This window comes from Eucyclogobius newberryi, unplaced genomic scaffold (assembly GCF_026437365.1).
Source record: "Eucyclogobius newberryi isolate DKJ021-1_F unplaced genomic scaffold, fEucNew1.0.hap1 SCAF_6, whole genome shotgun sequence".
NCBI classification, from domain to species: domain Eukaryota; kingdom Metazoa; phylum Chordata; class Actinopteri; order Gobiiformes; family Gobiidae; genus Eucyclogobius; species Eucyclogobius newberryi.
In genome coordinates this window covers 9762506-9781610 of record NW_027316278.1, presented here as the reverse complement: position 1 = coordinate 9781610, position 19105 = coordinate 9762506, and the positions used below count along the sequence as shown (strand labels likewise).

Sequence of the window (19105 nt, the reverse complement as noted above, 5' to 3'; positions counted from 1 at the left end):
AAAAAGAAGAAAAGTGCACCGACCACTCACTTCCAGAATGGAATGAACGACGATGGGCGTGGTCGTTTTGCTGACGTGGTTTTGGGGTGAGGTGAGTTCTCTTCAGGGGGAGAAACAAAACCAAAAACAAAGGATGTGCAGAGCCAAAATGGAGGCTCGTGGATGAGCTTGAATGCAGCAGGAGGAAGAAGAGTTGGAGATTGGGGAAGGATGGTTGCTCAGCACACCTGAGGAAAAACAAGAGGGCAATGTTAGCTTTTTTTTAGATCAAACGTTATTTCATTGCTTTAGTTTTGGTTTGGTCCTTTTTTATATGTATTTTTTTAGGTTTGACCAGGTTTTCTTTATGGATGGGCGACATATCGGTTAGAGATGCACCGATACTGGTGTCGAATGTTGGTGCCGATATCCATTTTGCTTGGAAATTAAAGTAAATAAAACTATTTTCGGTTCAGAACATCTCATAATGTTTAAGTTTTTATTCATACGATGTTGGTCTGTAATTAGTTGAAGGTTAAGTAACAGTTTGGATCAGTTTTGTCGTACGTTACTTTGGTTTTCAGGCGAGACACAGCAGGCAATATGCTTTTTTAGTCACTTTGCTCCCTCAACACTGTACAGCAGGTTTTCATGTGGAAACAACAACTTTCCAATCTGCTCCTCATTTATTTGTATTATTTCATGTAATCCACTTTCCCTGGGACATTGTAACAGGCAGTTTTCTTAAAATGCATTTGTATCCCGTTGAGACAAAGATCACCACTTAAAGTAGCACCTACAAACACCAAACTTTACAATCTAACAAGAAGAAAAGTACAGAAGGATTGGTTGATATTTAATTCTAGGCCTGATTTATTAAAGCTTTAGTCTAAAAAAATTTGCGAAATTAGAATTTTTCCGTCAGATCTTGTTTACTCAACAACATCAAAAAACCCCTCTGTAAATGTTTTGTGTCTAATCTGAAATTTAAAGCTGGCTGTGTCCATTTTTAAGATTTAAATGTCCAAAACGTGACATTTTGACAGTTTTTACACTTAAAAATAAGGTCTATTTGCAAACGTGACATGACGAAAAGCTTGTCATACATGATTTCTAACGTTTATGTGAGTGAACGGCAGCAGTGTCTCTTAAAAACATAAATATCAAAATGTAGCAGTATCGGTGGCTATCGCGTATCGGCAGACAGAGCCAAAGTATCGGATCGGATCTGTGAAAAACTGCATCCCCAATATCGGTTCCGGTATCGATATTAACATATTTCCATCGGCGGCCGTGTCTGTTGTACATAAGTCTTTTCTCCCTGTCGAGTGACGCCATCTCTCCATCCGTCTGGTATCGGCCGATATTTGCCGCCGATATTTCCCTCATTCCCAGTTTGGCCTCAGCGCATCACATTTAAAGTAAAAACGCAAACAAAAGAGCAATTCTTCTACAAAATATGGCTGTATCTTTACATATTCATGCCACAAATGATTTAAAATCCCAGATAAATACATTTTGTTATTATTTTGACTGAAGTGAAAGGATAATTTGTGCTTTTTACTTGAATTTAGGACAAATTTTGTGGATTTTTCAAAGGCAAAACAAATATCGTACATGGCATCGGCTCCAAAAATCCACATGGGACCGTTTCTCCTTTTCATTTTCAAACACGCTCTTGACAGCAGAATGTGTTGATGAGATAATAAGCGATAATCAATAGAAAATATGACATTTATGACATGTATTTGTGCTCCGGTTCCTTCGATAAGCCGTCGGCACTTTTCTGCATTGCGTTAGCCAGCACAACACTCATACATAATAAATATTTAAATAAATGAACAGCAGACACCTCCAGAATGAGCATTCTCCTGTTTCCCGCGGGAACAATTGGGTTGATCGATTCGGTTCCCGTGAAGTGCTTTTCTTTTGATTTGATTTATTGATGCGCTGGCGTTATGTCAACACTTTCTCTTTGTGCCGTTTCATTCAACTATTTTAATGAGTTGAGCCGTTTATAACCTACAGGATGTGGCTCTAACATTATTATTACTTTGCTTTCCATTTCCCACAGGTGTAGTTATGAGTGACAGATCGTTGTTCTCACACGTCTTCACTTGAAATATTATAAAGCTGTGATTGTCAAACTTTTAACGCTTTCTTTGGGAATATTTGGCTTTAAAAGTAGCATTTTTTAAGAAACAAATCTTACATATTGACAAAGTTTGATCTAAACTACAGAAAAATGTGGTTTCTAGAAAAAAAGCAACAACAAAAAAAGCATTGCAGCCAGTTTAAAACCACTGGAAACAAATAATAATGTTAAAATTGAAGTATATTTTGACTTTATTAAAATTGCAGTAGCTTTTTTTTTATTTCAAGACAGGTAAATGCTTGTCTTTTTCTCATTTTAAGTTCAATATCAGTCAGAATATACTCCACAAGATAACTCCTTATTTCAAGCACTTACTATCTTATTTCAGATGGTTATTATTAAGTCTAAACCATTTTTATTTTCCTGAAAAAGAATGAAAGGCCAAGTTGTGCTTCATATTACACACGTTTCTAACACATTTTGGCTGTTGTAATGTTATAAACCATTTCATATCAAATTAAAAATGGAATTAAATTTACAAGAATAAAACTATATAAGACAAAGTTACTGGTGTTTTCGCCCATATTCCACTTTTTTATTCCACTTTATATTTACTGTATTAGTCTCTGGCCAGTTTAGTCCAGGTTAGTTCTGGTTTAGATCAGTTTAGCCACGAGTTCAACCTTTAGCTCTATCAACTCTAAGTTTAGTCCTTTTTAGTATTAAAGCCCCAGTTTATTACATTTAGGCTGCACTGACGCCTGCACAACACAACAAAACCAGGACTAAACCAGGACTAAACCAGGACTAAACCAGGACTAAACTCTGAGATAAACCAGGACAAAACCCTGAGCTAAACCGGGACAAAACCCTGAGCTAAACCGGGACAAAACCCTGAGCTAAACCAGGACTAAACTCTGAGATAAACCAGGACAAAACCCTGAGCTAAACCGGGACAAAACCCTGAGCTAAACCGGGACAAAACCCTGAGCTAAACCGGGACAAAACCCTGAGCTAAACCGGGACAAAACCCTGAGCTAAACCGGGACAAAACCCTGAGCTAAACCGGGACAAAACCCTGAGCTAAACCGGGACAAAACCATGAGCTAAACCGGGACAAAACCCTGAGCTAAACCGGGACTAAACTCTGAGCTAAACAGGGACTAAACTCTGAGCTAAACAGGAACTAAACTCTGAGCTAAACCGGGACTAAACCATGAGGTAAATCGGGACAAAACCCTGAGCTAAACCGGGACAAAACTCTGAGCTAAACCGGGACTAAACCATGAGCTAAACCGGGACAAAACCCTGAGCTAAACCGGGACAAAACTCTGAGCTAAACCGGGACTAAACCATGAGCTAAACCGGGCCTAAACTCTGAGCTAAACCGGGACAAAACTCTGAGCTAAACCGGGACTAAACTCTGAGCTAAACCGGGCCTAAACTCTGAGCTCTGAGCCCGTCCCTCACCTTCTGGTCCGTGAGCACAGAGCTGCTCTGCAGGGGCGGCAGGTGGCTGTTGATCAGGGCGGCGCCGGGTCTGTCGTGCTCACAAAAGATGGTCCCGTTGACGTAGTGGAAACGATCGCCCGGCATCAGTCTGTTCCTGCAGGTGGCGCAGCTGAAGCACTGAGCGGGAAGAGAAAGGATTCAGATTAAACGTGGAGAAGGTTAGAAATTATTGCAATATTTATTAAAAACTGATCTGGGAATTTTGTGAACGATTCCTGCTGGAAATACTTGATAAAACTAGAGATTTTGGTACCTTTTTTGGTACCAATACATAAGTGCTTAGTACAATAAAAACTACGGTAAAATCTGTAGTTATTTTTCTTATTATTGTGCATTAATCTGCATCAAGAAGCATAAATAATAAATAAGCAAGCCAAATTACAATATTACAAAGTTCTATTCAAACATTTAACGACTGATTTGTTCTGGGAATCCTACTTTCTGTAGCTCAAGCTCAGAATATAATATTAAAACTTGGTATCAAGAGTAAAAAATAAAGATAAAACCAAATGTTTAGTTTGTTGTTTGTTGCAGTTTCATATGATACTGGTGCACGTTCTTGAATTTGATGACTCTGTGGGAGATTCACTGTTTTTGTCAACAAATCTGCAAAGAAATCTGACAATTAAACAGCAAATTCTGCCTTTTGAGTTCAAACTAACAGAATATTGTGCTTTCACTTCTTGAAACATTTACAAAAGGGACGGACTAATCTTTCCGTTTAAGGTTATTTAACTGGATACATTTTGTCTTTTCAAGTGCAGACGTCACTGAGTTTGCCTGGAACTCGACTGAAGACGACGCACAATTGAAATAAATAAATAAGACAAGCGAGTGACGGAAGTGAACAAGACGATATGCAAATCCATTTCCCACTCAATTTTGGAATTATGTACTTGGGCCTCAAAACCCCGACCGTGGACACAGTGGATGGTTACCATGGGAACCTGCTCCTGGCAGCTGGGAAGAAGGCCCTCACAAAAAAATCAGATGACACAAAAAAAAGCTCAGACGAGTAAAGACTGGACTAATATCAGAAGAGACATAAGCACCACAAAAACAACCTCAGGACCCAACGTGAAAATAGATGAATAAAAAAACTATGGACAAACTGGAAACAAATTTCTGAACTTAATATAAATTCTTCTTTTTTTTTATGCCAATCCTTTATTTAATTTTGTTTTTATATTATTATGATTATTTGTTTGTTTTTTTGTGTTATTGCTCTGTTGTTTATGTTGTTCTATGTTCTAATAAAAAATAAAATTGCAAAAAACCAAACGTGCGCGCTCATCGAAAGGTTAACGTCCTCTTTCGTCAGGATCTGAGCGCTCGTTCGAAAATTAGCGTTCTACTTTCAGCGACCGTTCTTAGCGCTTGACGTTTGGCTGAACTCGCACCCACGTGTTCTCGACTACAAAGTTTGAACGTTGCCTTTATTTACAACCTGGACACGACGCGCCCTTGGTCCTTTGTCCAAGCGTTCAGCTCAATGGCATTAATAATTACAAAGCAAGACATGGCCTTTTAAAAGTGCGGCGACATGTGGAGAATGCTGTTAGCTAGAGCACTTTGATCATGACTGTATTATGTTTGTGAATGAAAGGGAACAAAAAGCCAAGGACATAACTGTGCGTATGCTCTTAAAGATTCTGGAACATGTTCAGACAATTACCGTATTTTCAAAACTATAAGTCGCACCTTTTTTCATAGTTTTGGCCGGGGTGCGACTTATACTTATATTTATACTTATACTCCGGAGCGACTTGCATGTGATATTATTTGTTATTTTCACACTTGCAGCCGCATTTCATACTCCAGTGCGACTTATATATGTTTTTTTTTCTTCACTATTATGCTTTTTTTTGGCTGGTGCGACTTATACCCTGGAAAATACGGTATTCATATTAAACTAATCATATAAAGAGCGTTTAACTTCCAGGTCCGTGCACTATATTTTCTTTACCGTTGTGAGATAGGAAATGGGGTTTTTGTTCAATTTTAATCCTGTTTTTGTTCTTAAACGTCTCTTTTAAATGTGTTTTTATGATTCGTGCGCCGCCACATTTTCACTTTGCCCCAGGTTCAGCCTTGAAAAAGAGGTCTCGATCTCAATGGGCTTTTTCTTTTTACCTGGTCGAATAAAAAACTTGAATAAAATCGATAAATAAAATCAATAGTTAGAGCCAACAATGGATGTATTGTCAGCAGACACGCCCACTTCAAAGGTCGCCGCGGTTCTGTAATCTCGTATTCAGTTTTGCCCTAGAGGGTTAGAATAGTCAAATATTAAGAGTTTAAGGGCACGATGGAGGTGGTTTTCAGCCCGCAAAACAGTTCTGCAAAATGGTTTAATAACTGAAGTGGTTGATAAAGTTTCACAAACAGATTTTAGATTAAATTATAGGTCAAGGGTCTTCGATTATATCTTCCAGGGGGCCGGTTTTCTCCATGGGCCCGGCAACAAAATCGCCACGACGAAGGGATGTCAAGATTATTCGGTTAATTGATAATTGTTATTATTCAGGTCACAATATCATCGTGAGAACTACACGAAATAATAATTGTGACCATTTTAGAAGTAAAATTAAGTATTTTAGGTTCATTATATAGCGCAAAAACTGCTTTTATCTGCCCGTTTTTGTCATATTTCACTTTATTTTGTCTTTCAGAGCATAAAACGTTGTAAAGCCGGTCACAAACTTGGGGAACAGTAACATGTCAGACAACGAGAATGAAAGAAAATTTAAGATTTCACTGTTGTTTTTGTCACAGCCTCAGTAATAATCGTGAATAATTGTTAAATCGTGATGTTTTTTCTTACAATAATCAAGCTGAACAATTCGACAACAGAAATTGACTTCCTTTACTTTCAGAGCAGAACAATATTGCAAACATTTAATATAAGTTCGGCCCAAAACCTTGTGGGAAACATGAATGGAAAACTTACTTCTGGAACAAAATGGTGGCGATCACATACCGTATTTTCTGGGCTATAAGTTGCACCTTTTTTCATAGCTTTGCCAAGGGTGCGACTTATTGTTATATTTATACTTATACTTTAGAGCGACTTATATGTAATATTATTAGTAATTTTCACACTTATAACCGCATTTCATACTCCAGTGCGACTTATATATGTTTTTTTCTTTTCTATTATGCATTTTTGGGCTGGTGCGACTTATACTGCGGAAAATACTGTAAATAAATGCACATCTTGATTGAGGTCTAAACTGGACAATCTTTTCCCTTATTATTAGTATTCTTTTGCACAAGATCAAAGCTATTTCTTGTCCCTTCTTCTCTTGTACATTTGACAACAACGCAGACCTCTTTTGTGCATTGTAAAGCTGACGAACAAGCATCAGAGCGTGACAAGTCGCAGTCGCTCTTCCACATTAAAGGGGGAAAAAAAGTGTCTCTCCGTCTCTCTCTCTCTCCCCCTTACGCCCCGGCTCCAAATCCCAGACGCCGCTGTCAAACGAGCAGCGGGGGGACAGAGGTGGCTGATGGGAAAATCCGGGGGACTTACTTTAAGGTGGTAAACATTTCCCTGCGCCCTCATCACCATCTCGTTGGCCGGGATCGACTGGCCGCATGCGACGCACGCCCCGCTGTGCCCGAACAGTCTGCGGACGGGATGAAACAACAAGCTTTTCACAGGCGCGTTTTGACTTTTTACCAACGGGCAAAACACCGCCACGTTTAACACTGTTCACTATTGCTGTTGCGTGAGAGTGCGATCTACTTTGAGAATATTCACTATCTGCATGAAAAAATGAAGTAAAATGTGACAACAATTGCTTTATGAAGAAATGATAAAAGATGATAAAAAAGTGCTTTGCATTTACGTGTCTTTATTGGACATCTATTGACCAGAAATACTTAATTTTGCTTCTAAAACTGTCACATATATCTTTTAGTTCTTATTGTGACCTGAATAATCCTGATTATCAATTAGTCGAATAATCTTTTCATCCCTAGTTAACTTTTCCTCTGAATTGAGTGTTAATAACGTATAGTACCATTATATTGTGTTGAACGTTACATTAAATTGTCTATTATTGATGTTGGTGTTGAGTCTTTTCCTTTGTAGCGAAATTGAGGTTGAAATGTACCATAAAAACGTGTATTAAAAGTGTATAAACGTGTTTTAGTTTCATAATATCACAGATGTGGGCAATACATTGAAATTTAGATCATATCGAGCGTGTTGTTTTGAACATTTATAGAATTTATAGTAAAAAATGTAACAAAAACAACAGATTAAAGATAAAACATTTGAAAATTTATGTTGTGTATGTATGAGGTGATATTTCTGCACGTTTGTGAGTCATTTCACGTTTAATTAAACCTCAACTAATACATTTGAAGACATGTTTTAACACATTTCTGATGAACTGCAGCGTTTCCTTTAGTAAAGCAGACTCTGGTCTAACTTTGTCCCCCATAGTCTAAAACAAACTAGTAAGACAAATAATACTGTCGGCTTGTTGTTGTATCTTAAAAAGTATAAAAAGGAAGAAGAAGGAGAAGAAGGAAAGGAAGGAAAACGAAAAGGAAGGACGGAAAGAAGAAGTGCGCAAGAAGAGAAAGGAGGAGAGAGAAGGAAGGAAGACAAAGTAGGAAGGAGAAGGAAGGAAGGAGAAGGAAGGAAGGAAAGGAAGACAAAGTGGGAAGGATAAGGAAGGAAGGACGGAAGGAGAAGGAAGAAAGGAAGAAGTGGAAAGAGAAGAAGGAAGGATGGAAGGAGAAGGAAGGAAGGAAAGTAAGGAAGACAAAGTAGGAAGGAGAAGGAAGGAAAGACGGAAGGAGAGGGAAGGAAGGAGAATGAAGGAAGGAAAGAAAGAAGAAAGGAAGGAAGAAGAGGAAAGGGAAGAAGGATGGACGGACGGAGAAAGAAGGAAGGAAAGGAAGGAAGGAAGAAGGGGAAAGGGAAGAAGGAAGGATGGGAAGAGAAGGAAGGTAAGTAAGGAAGGAAGAAGAGGAAAGAGAAGAAGGAAGGATGGATGGAGAAGGAAGGAAAGAAAAATAAAAGAAGTAGAAAGGAAGAAGGAGAAAGAGAGAAAGAAAGAGAAGAAGATTGAATACCGACAATAAGTGACATTTCTGATCCAACATTAGACTCACTTTCCCACCAAAGTCTTTAGCAGAATCTATGAAAAACACCTGACGTGACACGACAAATACACAGAGCTAATTATATTTGTCAGTATCTTCTATCCTGGCCCCTCCCACACCCCTCCCTGGCCCCTCCCACACCCCTCCCTGGCCCCTCCCTCACCTGATGTAGTCGCTCCGGCACAGGATCATGCCCCCTTTGCTGTAGCAGGTGGTGCCGATGTCCCCGAGCTGGGCGTGGCAGCAGGAGCACTTGAGGCAGCGCGTGTGCCAGTAGCGCTCCATGGAGAAGAGCAGGAAGCGGTCGGCGATCTTCCCCCCGCAGCCGGCGCACGACCTGGGGACCGAGGGCGCGCCCGAGGCCTGGCTGTTCACCATGCTGCCGAGACAACGCCGAGGAGGACGGGTCAGTGCGGCGGCGTTCGGAGACACAAAAACGCTTCGGAATTCTGCAGGAAAAAAGTGAAGCGGATGAGCCTCAATATGATGCTCCAAAATATGAAATATGCAGGTGGTTTTGTCGCATTTGACCCGGTTTGAACACATTTAGGGTTGTATTTTACATTATTTGATTGTTTAAAAGAAGATTGCAGCAGGTTTATCGGTTTTACTGGACCAATACCTCACAATAGCCTTATTTTATCGATATATATTACATTCTTTACCACAAATTATACTTTTTAGAGTTAATGAGTTGTAATGAACTATTAGAATTTATCCTGTTAATTATTTAAAAGTATAATACTTTTTGATTAAAGGCTCTATAGAGACGTGCAATAAAAAAAAATCAATATGAACAACTATTAAAGTAGACTTGATCTGACACAGACTGGTTAAGTAGAACAGAAAATATAAATAAAAGACATTGTTGTAGTTTTTTTAGAGACGGCGTTGGAATTGCACGATATCTAATGTTTGCAATATGATTATTGTCAGGAAAAAGAACACGATTTCACGATTATTCACCATTACTGAGTGAAATCTTCTATTTTCTTTCAATCCCATCGTAGTTTTACCAAAATCGCACTTTCTGACTGACAAAATTGTCAAGTTAATGTGACAAAAAAAACATAATTTTGCTTCGTGCATGTTTTTTAATGGGATTATGTCGTTTAAAGATGAACGATGTTAGTTTTTAGAGACGCTGTTGCAATCGGTAAAAGAAGTTTTTTTTTATTATTTATATTTACAAATATAAAACAGTAAAGAATAGTGAGGACAACAAGGACAAAAAAGCAAAAGACAGAAACACAGACATTAGACGAATAGAGGACAAAGAGGTAAAAGATGGTTATTACACTTCATTTTTCAGACTGAAGCTTTAGAAGAGCAAGTCATGTGTCTTTCCTTTACCTGCCACTGGGGGCGTCACCATATCAAATGTCAGTGTTACGATTATTGTGAGAAAAAACATCACGATTTAACAATTATTCACGATTATTGAGACTGTGACCGACCGAACAACAGTGAAATCTTTACTTTTCTTTCATCCCCACAGTCTGGCATGTCACTGTTCCTCAAGTTTGTGTTTGACTTTATGAAAATGAACTTTATGAAAGACGAAATAAAGTTAAATACGACAATAATAACCAGATACAAACAGTTATTTACATTCAAGTCTGTTTTTAGATGCTTTATTGAACTAAAAAGACTTAATTTTGCTTCTAAAATTGTCATGATTATTACTTTTTAGTCCTCGCGATCATATTGTGACGATTATCGATGAACTGAATAATCGTGACATCCCTGCAGCCAGGTTGTAACCTTTGACCTGCACAAACTTGACTATTGCTCGTACTAATATGTATGTAAATTCCGTTTGGTTGACAGCGTCCGGCGTAACCAAACTGCAATAACCTTGACCGTGCCGTTCTACCTGTGTGTGACTAATTATAAAACCCTCTGACTCAAGTCAAAAGCCATTCCAAACTCGCTCGCCTGTTTACACAAGCCAAGCGTTAATTATTAAGCGCGCTGTGTGGCAATCTAGATCATTGTCTCGTGCAACCTTCAGCAAATCGATATCGTTTTTTACGCCTTCGCCTGCTGTTATTTTCAGCGCTTATCGTAACCGCGCGATGAATATGTGTTTCGGTGAATCGATAATCGTGATTATTCAGGTCGGGATGTAATCATAACACCCGCAAAGTAATCATCGGGGACAGTTTGAGAGGCAAAAATGATGGATTATTCAGTCTACAGTCAAACAATGCAACTAAATCTGTCCGTTTTTTGTCACGTTTATTTGACTTTGTCAGTCAGAAAGTGCAATTTGTTAAAGCCGGTCACAGACTGGAAGAACAGTGATGAAAAAAGAAAGATTTCGATGTTGTTCGGTCTCAGAAATCGCAAATAATCACGGAAAATCGCTCGTTTCTCACCACAAAAAGTGTAAGAGACATTTCTACTTTACTTTTATTACTTGCTGTGAACATGAACACCACTATTCATGATCACAAGTCTCATTTTTAGGGATTTTGCAGAAACATCCCATCACTCCACAGCAATGCAACCGGTCCAACCCGCACTTGAACTTGAACCCTGTTGTTACATTTTTAATTGCAGCTCGTACTTATTAATTATCCAATTGTTGTACATTGTTAAAAAGCTTCCACAACCTGTCCAGCTGCTTATAAAGGGCACGGGAACATGTAACTATTCATCCAAGAGTACACGCCAAGTTTGTGTGCGTATTGTGCAGAACGCGTGCAAATTAAGGGTCAATTACGTGCACTTTTTTGGACAGTTTCACGCGTGATGATAATAAAAGTTGTGTAGTGTTGATTTGGCGTGTTATTTCATGCTGTTTGTTGGTCAGAGGGTCACTTTGTTTACAAGTCTCGCGCGAGGAATAGGCGTAACCACTTTTACGCACGCGCTTAGAAGTTACGTGCTTAGACATTGAGCCCAAACTTTGATGCAAAACAACAACAACATCGACAGCAACAGCAATAGAAAAGCTGCTCGAGTTTTGCAAAGAGACTGGGTTAAAAAGTCACCAAATTGTCCAAAATTGCACTTTTTGGAAGCGCGCCAGGTTTGAGACGAATCCGCGCAAAACGCTTCCTCGTTACGCGCGCGCGTCAACCCGAGCTGCGCGTAAATGGAACAAAGATGTCTTTTTTTTTTTTTTTTTAACTTATTTTTTTTTTGCCAAAGCGCGCGCGGAAAAGGAGAGGAAAGAAAAGGAAAAGAAGAAAAAAACACACACAAAAAAAAAAAAAAAAAAACGCGTTGGCACGTTACCTCTCTCTGCGCACTAACAGCGCTGCGTCGCGTCGCGTTGCTCCCGCGGCGAAGTTTGCGACGACGGCCAAAAACAAACCCACACCGCGCACTTCACAGCGTCCAAACCGCGCTCAAACTTGGCATTTTGTCCTTAAAACCAGGCGCGGCGACGGCGGAGGAGGGGGGGAAAAAAGTCCCTGGAAATCCCGCTTCTGACACTACAGGTCGCTTTGGAGCGCGCTCATGACGCACCGCCGTCCGTTCCCCGTTCCCGTGCCGCGCGTCCTTCTTCTTCTCCTTCTTCTTCTTCTTCTTCTTCTCCGCTGCGCCCCGCTCCGTGCGCCTCTGACACTCAGCGACACTATTCATCAAATTGCGCAAGGAGCTATTTAAATTATAGAGCGGGGGACGGAGCGGACGTGGGGCGCGCCTGGCCAATGGGAGGCGGCGGGGGGCGTGGCCAGAGTCAAGATGATTTATGGGTTTGTAGTGGCTTATTAATGTGCGCGTACACGTCTGCTTCTTCTTCTTCTTCTACTGTGTGTGTGTGTGTGTGTGTGTGTGTGTGTGTGTGTGTGTGTGTGTGTAATGAAAAGCAGCTATGAAAACAAATGATTGTGACTTGACAGACTTTGACACGGTGCGGCTCAGGGGAGGTGGTGAAAGAGTGGGTTGTGCTGCCCTGCCAAGACCGAATGCTGTTACTACATTTAGGCGCAAAAAATTAAAAAAAAAGAAATGAAGTTGGCACATAATGTTGGAATATGAACTGTGGCGTGTGTGGATGATGATGATCGTGTAAAGGGAAGATGGACTGTTTATTCTGTTATTTGTCTTTTGTTTCTTTTAATGTGCCTTTTTTGGGGGGACCAGGCATATGTGCGTGTTGGAGTTGGGATCACACGGGCCAGGAGTGATTCTGTGGGTCTCCAAGGGTTCTGTGGGTTCTGTGGGTCTCCAAGGGTTCTATGAGTCTCCAAGGGTTCTGTGGGTCTCCAAGGGTTCTGTGGGTCTCCAAGGGTTCTGTGAGTCTCCAAGGGTTCTATGAGTCTCCAAGGGTTCTGTGGGTCTCCAAGGGTTCTATGAGTCTCCAAGGGTTCTGTGAGTCTCCAAGGGTTCTATGAGTCTCCAAGGGTTCTGTGGGTCTCCAAGGGTTCTATGAGTCTCCAAGGGTTCTGTGAGTCTCCAAGGGTTCTATGAGTCTCCAAGGGTTCTGTGGGTCTCCAAGGATTCTGTGGGTCTCCAAGGGTTCTGTGGGTCTCCAAGGGTTCTATGAGTCTCCAAGGGTTCTGTGGGTCTCCAAGGGTTATGTGGGTCTCCAAGGGTTCTATGAGTCTCCAATGGTTCTGTGGGTCTCCAAGGGTTCTGTGGGTCTCCAAGAGTTCTATGAGTCTCCAAGGGTTCTATGAGTCTCCAAGGGTTCTATGAGTCTCCAAGGGTTCTGTGAGTCTCCAATGGTTCTGTGGGTCTCCAAGGGTTCTGTGGGTCTCCAAGGGTTCTGTGAGTCTCCAATGGTTCTGTGGGTCTCCAAGGGTTCTGTGGGTCTCCAAGGGTTCTATGAGTCTCCAAGGGTTCTGTGAGTCTCCAAGGGTTCTATGAGTCTCCAAGGGTTCTGTGGGTCTCCAAGGATTCTGTGGGTCTCCAAGGGTTCTGTGGGTCTCCAAGGGTTCTATGAGTCTCCAAGGGTTCTGTGGGTCTCCAAGGGTTCTGTGAGTCTCCAAGGGTTCTATGAGTCTCCAATGGTTCTGTGGGTCTCCAAGGGTTCTGTGGGTCTCCAAGGGTTCTATGAGTCTCCAATGGTTCTGTGGGTCTCCAAGGGTTCTGTGGGTCTCCAAGAGTTCTATGAGTCTCCAAGGGTTCTATGAGTCTCCAAGGGTTCTGTGAGTCTCCAAGGGTTCTATGAGTCTCCAAGGGTTCTATGAGTCTCCAAGGGTTCTGTGAGTCTCCAATGGTTCTGTGGGTCTCCAAGGGTTCTGTGGGTCTCCAAGGGTTCTGTGAGTCTCCAATGGTTCTGTGGGTCTCCAAGGGTTCTGTGGGTCTCCAAGGGTTCTGTGAGTCTCCAAGGGTTCTATGAGTCTCCAAGGGTTCTGTGGGTCTCCAAGGGTTCTGTGAGTCTCCAAGGGTTCTGTGAGTCTCCAAGGGTTCTGTGAGTCTCCACGGGTTCTGTGGGTCTCCAAGGGTTCTGTGAGTCTCCAAGGGTTCTGTGAGTCTCCAAGGGTTCTGTGAGTCGTGGGTCTCCAAGGGTTCTATGAGTCGTGGGTCTCCAAGGGTTCTGTGGCTCTCCAAGGGTTCTGTGGCTCTCCAAGGGTTCTATGAGTCTCCAAGGGTTCTGTGAGTCTCCAAGGGTTCTGTGGGTCTCCAAGGGTTCTATGAGTCTCCAAGGGTTCTGTGAGTCTCCAAGGGTTCTGTGGGTCTCCAAGGGTTCTTAAAAAAGGTCCAAACTAGATTGTGTGAATTCTTGTGAAGCCTCATGTGTTATGTGTTGTCTTTGCTCGTCTATTACATCTTTATTAACCAGTAAATGATTATAATCAGTTATAGCAGACTGATAGCAGATAAAATAGGGGCCGACCAGTGAACCTTTTTGAACTAGATATTCAAGTCCAAACAATGTACACGTTATGTTCTGTTGTTTCCAACAACAGCATGTTGAAATTCACTAATAAAGCATGTTTCTTAGTGAATATTACTTTATAAATGGGGAGAGAGGGACTAAATGTTCACATTCTCCTTAAGTGAATGTGTAGAAAAGTCCCATGTGCTGTTGTGTCGTCTTGTGCCATGTGCTTTACTGTTCCAGTGTCAAGAACCAGGAGAAGTTTTTGTGTGTCTGTGTGTGACGTTGAGTCGTGGAACAGTTTAGGGCTGGAACTCAAGCAACGGCAAAGCATTTATCGTTTTAAATCCCTCTAAACATGTTTATTCAAGTTTAACAGTTCATTCATGTTTAACTGTTCATTCATGTTTAACTGTTTATTCATGTTTAACTGAGTCTGTACAGGAGGATGTGGAGTGGCTGGTGTCCTGGTGCAGCGGTAACAACCTGGAGTTCAATACCCAGAAGACAGTGGAGATGATCATGGACTTCAGGAAAGTCACAGCCCCCCAGCCCCCCTCACCATCTCAGACTCCCACATCACCATCGTAGACTCTTTCCTCTTCCTCTGCACCACCATCACCAGGACCTCAAGTGGAGCCCTCCATCAGCTCCCTCATAAAAAAGGCCCAGCAGAGGATGTACTTCCTGCAGCAGCTGAGGAAAGCCAAGCTGCCAGTGCAGATGATGGTGCAATTCTACACGGCCATCATTGAGTCCATCCTCACCTCCTCCATCCTTACCTCCTCCATCACCTGTGGTACACTGGAGCCACAGACAGGGACAAACAGAGACTACAGCGCATTGTGCCTCTGCTGAGAAGGTGATCGGCTGCTTACTTCCATCTCTGCAGGACCTGTACGTCTCCAGGGCTCTGGGACGGGCAGGTCGGATCACGACCCTTCTCACCCTGGACATGGACTTTTTGAGCCACTCCCCTCAGGCGGGAGGCCACTCCCCTCAGGCAGGAGGCCACTCCCCTCAGGCGGGAGGCCACTCCCCTCAGGCAGGAGGCCACTCCCCTCAGGCAGGAGGCCACTCCCCTCAGGCAGGAGGCCACTCCCCTCAGGCTGGAGGCCGCTCCCCTCAGGCAGGAGGCCACTCCCCTCAGGCAGGAGGCCACTCCCCTCAGGCAGGAGGCCACTCCCCTCAGGCAGGAGGCCACTCCCCTCAGGCTAGAGGCCGCTCCCCTCAGGCAGGAGGCCACCCCCCTCAGGCAGGAGGCCACTCCCCTCAGGCAGGAGGCCGCTCCCCTCAGGCAGGAGGCCGCTCCCCTCAGGCAGGAGGCCACTCCCCTCAGGCTGGAGGCTACGGTCCATCCGAACCAGAACATTTCGCCACAAGAAGTTTCTTTCTCCCTACCGTTGGACTCATGAACACTTCTTAAAAACTTTAACTAATTGAATCCCTCACTGTACTGTTCACTTCTGCACTACATCTGTTAACTAAACTGTACATTTGTGTTCATATTAAGCCTATTTTATATTATATTCTTATTTCTTATCTTAAAGCTTATTGTTATTTTTATCCATAGCAGATTTAAACTGTTATCTTTTTGACTTATTCATTGTTCATTGTTTTATGTTGCACCAAGACAAGTTCCTATGTTTGTGAATTCTGTTCATTGACAATGGCAATAAACCCTTTCTGATTCTGATATATAATATATAATAATATATAGTTTCCATTGTTTGTGGTTTTCTGTGTGTGTCGGCAGGTATTAATCATATTGTGGGAACTAAACTCTGTAAATGCTCACTTCATGGGGACCTGACTCCCTTGTGGTGTAAAGTCTTTATTATGAGACTAAAAACATCATTTGAAGTTCAGATTTGGGTTAAAATAGGATGAGGTTAAGGTTAGATTCAGTCTCCAGGAAGTGCACCGTGATCTCAATATGGAAACATCTGTGTTCATTGGTCGATGACATAATTAAGATTTTTATTTATTATTCTGTTTCTGGTCTGCGTGTGTGTGTGGGTGCTGTGTACTCTGTGAGTCAATGATAAATAGAGACTTTAACATTACGTCCTTGTATTTTAAGGTAGCATCCAGTAGAGGGCAGCATTTAACAATAAATCTTTCCAGAATCGGCGTCGTTCAGGATTTCAGTTTGTGAATTATTCTGAAGGAGCAGAGTGTGAAGGCCCCTGTCTTTATTAGTGTCATTATGCCATTCAAAGGGAAAATGGTAATTGAATCTACAAATTAGGTTTAATTAAGTATACAGTATTAGGTTGTATTAGATATTCTAGTATTAAGTTATAAGTAAATGTACATCTCTGCGTAGTCTTCTCAGGCCTGAAAATAAAATATATAACAAACATAACAAAACATAAAATTTACACTTATTCAAAGCTGAAACTGTTATTCTTTTATCACACTTCGGCTCACCAACTCCAGCGTCTTCAGTTCATACGAAATATGTTTTTTGTTTTTTTTTAAAGCCAAACGTATAAAGGTTATTTTGTGTTTTTATTACTATTTTTTTTTTATATCGAATTTATTTATTTTTTTACATCGAATTTTTTCAACATCGAATTGATTTATTTTTTTTACATTGAATACATTTTTTGTTTTAATTTTTTTAATATCGATTTTTTTTTTTTTAAATCAATGTAAAAAAAAAAAAGAATTGATGTTCAAAAAAAAATCGTAATAAAAACACAAAATAACCTTCATAGAAACGCAGCTTGAAGCTTTGAATGCCAGTTTACCGGTGGAAATATTAGTATTCTCCAGAAGCTGCCTCTGGCTCGTGACAGAGAGCAGGTTGTTGCCATGGACAAACCCGGGTCTCTCTGGAACAGTCGCCCGCTTCAGGCAGAATCCAGGTGAAGCTGAAGTCAGAAATGAGCCAATCGTTAAACTCGGGCTTATGTAACGGGACGACTCCTGTGGCCTCAGCTCACACACACTTTGAGTCAGTTTTATTTTATTTGCATTTGGAGTGTATCACGGATTCAATCTTTTTTTTTACTTCTTCCCTTTCTCTTTTGTTGAAATCTTTGAGCTATTTAGAATTATTATTATTATTATTATTATTATTATTATTATTATTATTATTATTATTATTATTATTATCATTAGTAGTAGTAGTATTAGTAGTAGTAGTAGTAGTAGTAGTGGTATTGGTATTAGTAGTAGTAGTAGTTGTAGTAGTAGTAGTAGTATTGGTATTAGTAGTAGTATTAGTAGTAGTATTAGTGGTAGTTATTATTATTATCATTATTATCATCAATGTATTATTATTATCAATGTTTTTATTACCATTATTATTAGTAGTATTATTGTTGTTATTATTATTATTATTATCATTAGTATTATTATCATTAGTATTATTATCATCATTATTATCATCATTATTATTATTATAAAGAGCATAAAAAAGACATTGAGATATTAAAGGTGCACTGTGTTTCCGCCACCTGCTCGTCTCCATGGAGATGCTTTAACTTGAATGTTCCGTAGTATGACTTTAAACATATCTTGCGTTGTATTAATTACAGGTGAATTGTTTTGACTCTCACAACACGCTTTCTTACTTTTTTGACCGGTGTCGCCGCTCCACAGATCTGACCTGTGACTCGGCCTGGTGGGATTCAATAGGTTTTTATACTTCTTCCCTTTTGTTGGAATATGGAGTTATTTATTTTGTCTTACTTTACTCATTGTGCTTCATACTGCGTGAACATCCTCTAATAAATGAATCCAAAGCATTATTCCCACAATGTTTTATTTTGAAGACCTAAATCGATGACTTGACCAACAACTAATTAAGCCTATTTTAATCCTCTTTATGTCATAATGATATAAAAGAACATAAAACAAACTTGTGGACATTTCCTCAAACTGGACCTGGGTGAAAGCTTATTAGTGACCCTTTTATTTACCCCGCTGAGCACCGTTGCCATAGCGATTAACAATTCAAAGTACCACCTTTTGTGTGTTGAGAAGTACTCAAAATGGCGCCTATAAACAGGAAATCAGTTTAGATGTATGTCCAGAATACAGGAGCAAAACGTGTACTTGAAGTAAAAGTACAAGCGTGACATATTAAAATCTACTGATCTAAGTAAAAATATTGAAGTACACGTTTAATATTTTACTTTCATAGTTTAAAAAAAATAGAAAAAAGCACTGTTTTGATTTCTGGCTCGGTGTGTTTTTGCTTATCTTGTATGTTGGAGTAGAAATCTTAATATGTGATGTTATATACTGAATTCTGACAATAAAAAACAAATGTGAGCAGTTTTTTGACATATTTCGACTAGTTTTAGCTGTTTTTTTTACAATATTTCAAGCAGTAGCTACTAGAAATGAAACTGCACTTGAAATAACAAAAGTATAAAACAGAATAATCATTTTAAATCTGCAGCTTGTTTTGGTATAAGCACATGAGCTTGTACCTGGGTGAATAACGGTTACACTAAATATAGAGCTGTTTGAACTTTATTTCTTATGTTTTCTGTAGTTGACGTCATGACCCGCTCTTGTCCAAACCCACCCTTTGTAAGTGTTGACTCTGCTTCAATGAACTCTTGGCACTTTGAAAAGAAATATTCCACCCGTTA

General features: G+C 40.5%; 1 protein-coding gene across 1 annotated transcript; it reads right to left on the bottom strand.

Moving 5' to 3' along the window:
• Positions 1-96: 96 nt before the first annotated feature.
• On the bottom strand, positions 97-9156 carry LOC140346626 (LIM domain transcription factor LMO4-B). Its single transcript, XM_072432778.1, has 4 exons — positions 8871-9156; positions 7119-7215; positions 3545-3703; positions 97-227 (listed from the first exon to the last, which is right to left on the bottom strand). Exons 1-4 carry the CDS (start codon positions 9083-9085, stop codon positions 219-221), a joined length of 480 nt encoding a protein of 159 aa, XP_072288879.1. The 5' UTR covers positions 9086-9156; the 3' UTR covers positions 97-218.
• Between the last annotated feature and the right edge of the window lie 9949 nt (positions 9157-19105).

Excerpts from the sequence above, each read along its gene's own strand:
- LOC140346626 (XM_072432778.1), bottom strand. The coding sequence starts at position 9,085 with ATGGTGAACAGCCAGGCCTCGGGCGCGCCCTCGGTCCCCAGGTCGTGC. Across the intron at positions 7,216-8,870 it reads TGCCGGAGCGACTACATCAG|ACTGTTCGGGCACAGCGGGG; the intron begins GTGAGGGAGGGG and ends TCCCGTCCGCAG. Across the intron at positions 3,704-7,118 it reads GAAATGTTTACCACCTTAAA|TGCTTCAGCTGCGCCACCTG; the intron begins GTAAGTCCCCCG and ends CTTCCCGCTCAG.